The sequence below is a fragment of the Montipora foliosa genome, chromosome 3 (genome assembly GCF_036669935.1).
Source record: "Montipora foliosa isolate CH-2021 chromosome 3, ASM3666993v2, whole genome shotgun sequence".
Taxonomy (NCBI): domain Eukaryota; kingdom Metazoa; phylum Cnidaria; class Anthozoa; order Scleractinia; family Acroporidae; genus Montipora; species Montipora foliosa.
In genome coordinates, this window is record NC_090871.1 from 3,076,018 (window position 1) to 3,083,517 (window position 7,500).

At 37.2% G+C, this 7,500-nt stretch overlaps 1 protein-coding gene across 1 annotated transcript in view; it reads right to left on the reverse strand.

The window, feature by feature from the left end:
* Window positions 1–2,513: 2,513 nt before the first annotated feature.
* LOC137996471 (charged multivesicular body protein 1b-like) overlaps window positions 2,514–7,500 on the reverse strand; it is a 7,214-nt gene continuing 2,227 nt past the window's right edge. The window contains exons 4-10 of the mRNA XM_068841905.1: window positions 7,213–7,281; window positions 6,443–6,520; window positions 6,272–6,340; window positions 5,994–6,101; window positions 5,646–5,689; window positions 5,045–5,123; window positions 2,514–3,486 (exon numbers count right to left, since the gene is read on the reverse strand). Of these exons, the coding sequence (XP_068698006.1) occupies window positions 3,448–3,486; window positions 5,045–5,123; window positions 5,646–5,689; window positions 5,994–6,101; window positions 6,272–6,340; window positions 6,443–6,520; window positions 7,213–7,281 (486 nt within the window). The 3' untranslated portion in view covers window positions 2,514–3,447. The remainder of the gene's footprint in view (window positions 3,487–5,044; window positions 5,124–5,645; window positions 5,690–5,993; window positions 6,102–6,271; window positions 6,341–6,442; window positions 6,521–7,212; window positions 7,282–7,500) is intronic.

Here is a 7,500-nt window from a genome sequence, read left to right on the forward strand (position 1 = left end):
GCACTGAGTTGGGTGGTATTGCACTGCAGCGATCAAGTTAATGTTTTCAAGTGAAGGGTCATGTAGACCACTTGAGGGGTCACCCAGACGTCGTGCCAGCAGTGGCCCTTTGGTTTACACGTTCACACGTTGAATTATTTTGTAATGTCCTGTCCCATTTTGAGGTCTTTTACTTTTCTAAGCTTAAACACGCAAGGTAACTTGATCACAGGCGGCCGCTGAAATTGATGTCTCTTTCGATTTTGCAATTTTGTGCAGCCAAAAGTACAATAGAAAAATCTCCCAAAATGGTTAAATTTTTGTTTTGTGCGACCCTGTTGATATTAATTCCGGAAGCGCACGTGTCATTGTCTCGGTTCTTGTTTTGCACGTAACTTGTCTGTTTTGCAAACAATGCAACTTTTTCGGAGTTAGTGTTAAAACTAACATGTTTAACGTGAAACTTGAAAGCATTCAATCGCTTGATTGTTATCATTGGCCATGGCAAAGTCACGAGCCAACGATGAACTGTGTATCGATTTCTTACATTAATTATTTTGTTTACTCTTTTACACCTCAAGTGTTATTAAAATAAATGATGCTCTTTCACGGCAAATTGAGATTCAGCTCTGTTTTTTTTTTGCTGTGGAGCCAATGGTCCCTACAGCGTACGGATTCCTTGAGACGTTCTCAGATGTGATCGATGGAGTTTTAACAGCCCATACATTTTGGTCGATGAATCTACGGGCATAACAGTGTCAAAAAAATTGATCATTTTATTTTAAGTACATATTCTAGGGGAGGGATAACTTTATTTTTGTGCAATTTAGAAGTCTGAAAGGGCCTGCAGCAGCAATTAAGAGGTAATAGATCGAATATTAATTAGCTGGACGCCCAAAATTTTGCAATGGACCCCCAAATTTGAAAACCTGGATACAGCTCTGTATAAGTGCTAAACCAATGCTTTGTCTTTGATTTTCTCTTTTAGTCTGTATATAACGGTAAATTATTAAAACTTATGGGTCATGGAGTCTGCGCACTGGAGTGAACTATTTTGTAATGTCCTGTCCCGTTTTGAGGTCTTTTACTTTTTTAAGATTAAACAAGCAAGGTAACTTGATTAAAGGCGGCCGCTGAAATGGATGCACTTTCGATTTTTCAATTTATTTGTGCAGCCAAAAGTAAAATAGAAAAATCTCCCAAAATGTTTTTAGCTGATGGCAACTTTTTATATTCGTGGGATATATATATTCATGTCCGAAAGTTTGTTGTTGATGGCAATTTTTTAATTCTCGATCGACACTTAATAAAAATTCCAATCTGCTCTGCCTAAAAACTGTGTATTTATATTTATTTACTTTTGCATCAATATTTGTTTTGCATGAAGCAGGTTAGGGAGGCGCGGTGGCCTCATGGTTAGAGTGCCCAACTCCGGATTGAGTGGTCTGGGCTACTGGTGGTCTGGCTCGGGGGTCATTGTGTTGTGTTCTTGGGCAAGACACTTTACTCTCACGGTGCCTCTCTCCTCCCAGGTATATAAATGGGTACCGGCGAAAATGCTGAGGGTAACCCTGCGATGGACTAGGATCCCATCCAGGGGGGAGTAGAAATACTCCCAGTCGCTTCATGCTACAGAAACCGGAGATAAGCGCCCGCCTGATAAGCCTTTCAAGGCTCGTAACAGACACGCTTTTAGTGAGCAGGTTTGCAAAACCTGTGCCTTGCTTTGTTCGCATTTTCGAGCGTTAAAATAGAATTTTCTGTCTGACAACAAGTCGTCTACTTTTGAGGTCTTTCATCCAGATAGTTACCCCGACGGACAGGGCTTAAGCACAGTGAACATTTGCCGTGAATAGCTGTCAGACGCGCAGAGTACACGCTTAAACTTGCTCAGCAGACGTTCGTGGGAGAGGAACGCGTGACGAAGCCCTAAGAGTGTCTGCGTAGGAGGCTAGTCATGATGAAGTTGATCACGTGCTAAGCAACCACAAAGGTGCACGTGACCACCTTGTGTCAACGTTCTTGTTTACATTGATTGAACTACAGTGAAGAATGTTAATCGTTCGTCGCTTTCAGAGTTAAACAATGTACTTTTCAAAAAACGTCGGTCTTTCGTTTCTTAATTTTGTTGTAATATTTAACTGAATATTTATAATTATTTCATGTTTTGTGTCGGGAAGCCTTCTTTGGTGGGTTATTGACCCGAGACCCGGCTCTCATCTGCAAAACCTTTGATCAATCCCTTCACTGAAGAACCCATATTTCTTTCAATAATGAAGCAAAAAATGGACAACGAGCTTTCGTTCAAATAATTATTAACTAACAAGAATTAGTCAAACTTCAATTTTTTTTTAACCTAAAGACTGTGCAGAGTTAAGTACAAACAAATAAAATTATAAATAGCCAGAAAATTGTAACCACACATCCACTCAAGGTGTTCGATTCCTTCTCTGATATCCAACCCGAAAAAGTTACTAGAGAATTTGCCTTTTGGTTTCAGTTAGCAAAATATGAACTACAAAATACGCGACTAATTTCTTGTGAGCGTTGCAATGTTTATTTCAAGCTTCTTACGCAAATTTTTGACAGAGAATATTAAATTACAAAAAACATTCCACTGAAAGATCGTTAAAAAAAAAATCTATTTTTGGGTGTTCATTTGGACGAAAAATCTCACAAAAACCTTTTCCAGCGTAAAATTGATTGAAACAAACAAAATATTTGCTATTAGAGGCAAAAAATCCCTTTCTATTTCAATTGCATGTGTCCAAACAAGAAACACAATCCGTATCACTGAAACCATATACAATTTCCATTTTCTTGACACGGAAAAACGGAGAAATTCCACTCATTTTCTGACTGGATTGCCATATGGCAACTAGCGAGTCTTTGACGTCATTTTCTCCTCGATCGAGCTCTCTCAAGATTTTAATCAAAATTAGTTATATGACGGACCATAAAATAGGAAACCAAGTGTCTTTTTGAAATTAAGGCTTAAAACTTGGGTTACTTAGCGTTAAGTTAACAAAATCTTGAAATCCAAAGCAAAAAGAAGATTTGATTTTTTGATCATTGTGCCGTTTTTCATGTGGGATTTAGTTCTCTAATTAAATGTTGCAAATAATATATATGTGGGCTTGCTTTCTTTCATTACTTGCTCTTAACCCTTAAAACTTGGGTTACTTAGCGTTAAGTTAACAAAATCTTGAAATCCAAAGCAAAAAAAAAAATTGATTTTTTGATCATTGTACCGTTTTTCATGTGGGATTTAGTTCTCTAATTAAATGTTGCAAATAATATATATGTGGGCTTGCTTTCTTTCATTACTTGCTCTTAACCCATAGATAAGAACCTAAAAATGTTGATCCCTTCAAATTAAATGCTGTTGGCGTTTACTTGACAACATGATTACATCATTCAAATAAAGGAAATATTAAAAAGGAATTCTTAGTATGAAGCACATGTACTTTATTGCCGTAACTTTGCAAGCCTCTGGGACAGCTCATCCTGTAAAAAAAAAAAAATTAAAAAGAATTTCGAGAACCTTCCATTAAACAGAAAGAGTGAAAGAAAATCTACCATGCATAAATTCTAAAGAGTAAAATGAGTTAGTGTGTGAGTGACTTTATTTGTTAATGCAGAGTCTTGATGTGGACTTGCCTGACTACCTATCTAAAAGCTAACAAATATGAAAACTAAAGCTGTGTTCACATTAAGCTTCGATTATGATCGAATTATAATCGAATTAAATATGAAATGGGACCCTTGTTTGTGAATCCGAGACCAAGACCAAAACATGCAAGACTTCATCTTCGCAACGGCTGTCAAGATTTCGAGATCGGAAGAAAAGTTTGTGAGTGCCAAGATTTTGGATGTACCATTCGTCACCCCTCATAGAGGCTTTTCAGGGCCAACAACAACAACTGTTAAGAATCCCAACTGGCCGGAGGCAAGCTAGTTGGCTATTTACATGTACAAGTGCAGCTGAGAAGTTGAATCCAGGGGCACTTACCATTTGCACAAACCATCCAGGTGGAAATTGTAGGTGTAAGTATTAAATGATGCAGCTTGTCCAAATAAAAGCTGGATAATGTACACACTGGTATCGACAGGAAAGCCCAAAAAGGACAGAATTAAGACATTGATTGTGCCAATGCATCATAATTTCTGAAAAGTTCTAAATGTAATGGTGTGTACCTTAGACCTTATTCATAAATGGCAGTCAATTTATAATCCTTTTGTTGAAGTGCAAATTAGCCTACCAAGCCTCGATACCATACAGTGAATTGAAAAGAATTCTTGCTCTAAAATGAGGTCTATTTGATATTCCAACCGGAATTTCTGGGTTTTCCGTGTGAATGGTAAGTACCCCCGGACTACCAGGAACAAATTCAACCAGTAGCCAGAACATGTCTTGAACCCGCGATCCTCAGATGATATCAAGACAAGCACCCTAACCACTGGTGCCGCAAGTGCTGCTTCCTTGTAGACTGTAATAACTGTAATTATTATATAGCTCTGTCTCACAGGGACTGCGAACTACCAAATTCACGAATTTGATTAGTTAAAAAAAAAAATGATCATTTTATTTTAAGTACATATTCGATCGAATATTAATTTAGCTGGACCCCCAAATTTGAAAACCTGGATACACCTCTGTGTATATTAATTTAAATATAAGTGCAAAACCAATGCTTTATCTTCGATTTTCTCTTTTAGTCTGTATATAACAGTTCCCGGTATTAAACCTGTTTGTGTGCCCTCAAAACTTATGGGTCAGGATTCTGTGCACTGGAGTGCAAACCATATCGCATTCTGTGACAAATACCCATGCATGTTGGAATAAGATGACTAAAGGGGTTCTGCTTCCCTGGCTTTTGCAATAAATGAAGCAAAGTGCACCATGCAACAACCCTCAAGACATATTCCAGATTGGGGTAAATGATTCTCAATGCCCTTCTCAGTATGCACTTGACAGTATAGACAACATACTCAGGAAGGGCATCCAAGATTGCGGCGATGTATTTCAACATTTCATATCATGTAAAAAATATTGATTATAAACCTGCTCAGCAGAAGCAGTTGAAGCTGTTCCTATAGGTTGTGCCTGCTGTCCAGCCGGTAACTCCATGTTCAATTCCAATCTAAAGAATAGGATATACAGAACTTGCTGAGTATTTCTCTAAATTCAAATTATAAAATAAAGTAATAAAGTGTAAGTTGCTCAGGGCTTTCAATAAAATGTTGAGTAGGCGTCTACCCATATGAGTTGTAAGGCCGCCTCTCCTAGGGGGATCTGGGGGCATGCTCCCCCAGAAAATATTGAAATCTAGAAGCTTGGAAATACGATTTCCAGGTTTCTCTGGGCATCAAAATTAGCTAAGGTAATGACAAAATATTTATGAAAGGAACAGTATTTTCAACTTTTACAAGATTTCAAAGACAATGAAAGAGTTAGTAATTATTCTTCGGTCAGCGAAAATGCCACACTATTTATGAGAAAGCAGTAAAAAGTTAATTTTTTTTCAAAATACATACAAGGCTAAAAATGGCAGAAAGTGTACAGTTTGTACACAAATTCTCCAGACAAGTGTAGACATTTAATTTTGAACATTTTTTGGCACTATTGAGTGGTCAGGCTGTAAACATTTAATTAAGATAATTACCCAGCTTCATCAGCAACTTGCTGCATAAGGCTATCCACTTGTCCCTGCAAATAAAAACAGGTAAACAATCTATAGGCTCATGAATTATACAAGACTCAATATTCTATCCTATTTAATCATGGAACAAGGGTCACATCCTGATTGAATTATGAAAAAAAAACTGATATTATGATCATGATGATGATGATGATGAAATTTATTCATTGACAAGTGTCAACTACATTTAATAGTGCTGGAGCACTATCTGGGGACACAGTACATACAAAAATCAAACAAAACCAACTCATCAAATTGTAGGTTGATTCTTGATGAAAGGGGAAAACAAAAGTACTCAGAGAAAAACCTCACCTGCGGCACTGTGAGAGTTGTAGTATCACTCATGGCTGTTTCCATGTAGCTTGATTGTACATCAAGGTTTTCAAATTGTTGTTCAAACTTGTCCATAAGAGCAGAAACCTGACGAAAAGAGAGCCAATGATGAAATGATCACTTCAACTTTCAATTTCAGGGACCAAGAATTAACATGTGTACATACAGTGTACACTTGTGAAGGGATGCAATAAAGTTGTTGTTAATTAAATAAGTCACATTATAAATTGTCATTTGGACATTTTTGTACAAAATACCTTTTCCAAGTTCATGGACCTCATAGCAGAATCCATTGATTTGACGACTCCAGCCATTGAGCCTGTCACCTGTTAAGTACATCCGAACAACACATCAAAAACAAACAAACAAAATTGAGGACATCGATAAGAAACTTCTAAAGCAACAATGGGACTGAGAAAAGGAAATACCTGTTTCATTGTAACTGCTGTTTGTACACGAGATGCAGTAGCATCAATTCTTGAGCTTAAACGCATAAAATTCAATGACTGAAGTTCAAACAAAAAGATAAAGCTGAAATCTCAACCAACATTTACTGGTACATTCAAAATTCAAATGAAAAAATATGGTACACATTGAGACAAAACAAGAAATTTTAACCTGACTCCTGGGGGTTCCCCCATCGGCTGGCGTTAGACAGAGTAAACTACTAAGTATGACTGGTTTAGGCATCAAAGGGTTAAGGTCATTAGCACAGTAAACATCAAAATTATTTATGCATACGTTTGTTAAACTTTTAGATGGGTTTTTACTTTTGCTCAAAGTAGCTGAATTTTAGCAAGCAAAAGGATTTTCCAGTATTTTCCAAATTATTAAATTTAAAAAAAATTCTCTAGTCCAAGGTGTAACAGGGTAAATTGGGCGAAACTCCAGGCCCCAGTTTTTCAAAACTTAGTTGGATAACGATATCCATCTAATAAATCGCTACCCATTGGATAGTGCAATTCTTGGTTTTCCTATTACTTATCCACTGGATAGTGATTATCTGGTGGAGAGTGCTATCCAAACAAGAACATCTACTGTCAGTGAATGACTTTTTCCATAAGTGAAAGGAAGGCAATACCGCAAGGACTTCTTGAGTACATGCATTTTCTTTTAACAAAATTCAAATACACTAATGGGCAAATAAGCAATTTTCAATACCAATATGAATCATTTCATTGTCACTCCATAAACTCACCTGATTCTTCTGTCTGATAGAATTTTCAGCATGTATTTTAGCTCCCTCTAAATTTCCTTTTTGGATAGCCTGGAGAAATAAGTCATCAAAGAAACAAATGAGAATTGCAACATGAATGCAAGAATTTGTGATGAGCAGGGGGGTGGGGGAAATTGTAAGAAAAGTGACATGGCCTGCAAATACTGCCTCCCTTGTTCCACCTCCAGGGAAATGAAGAAAGAGTGGCTCTTCTCATTTCCTGTCTCTTACAGTACTGATGGCTATGGTAAGTCGATTGGAAAGACTGAA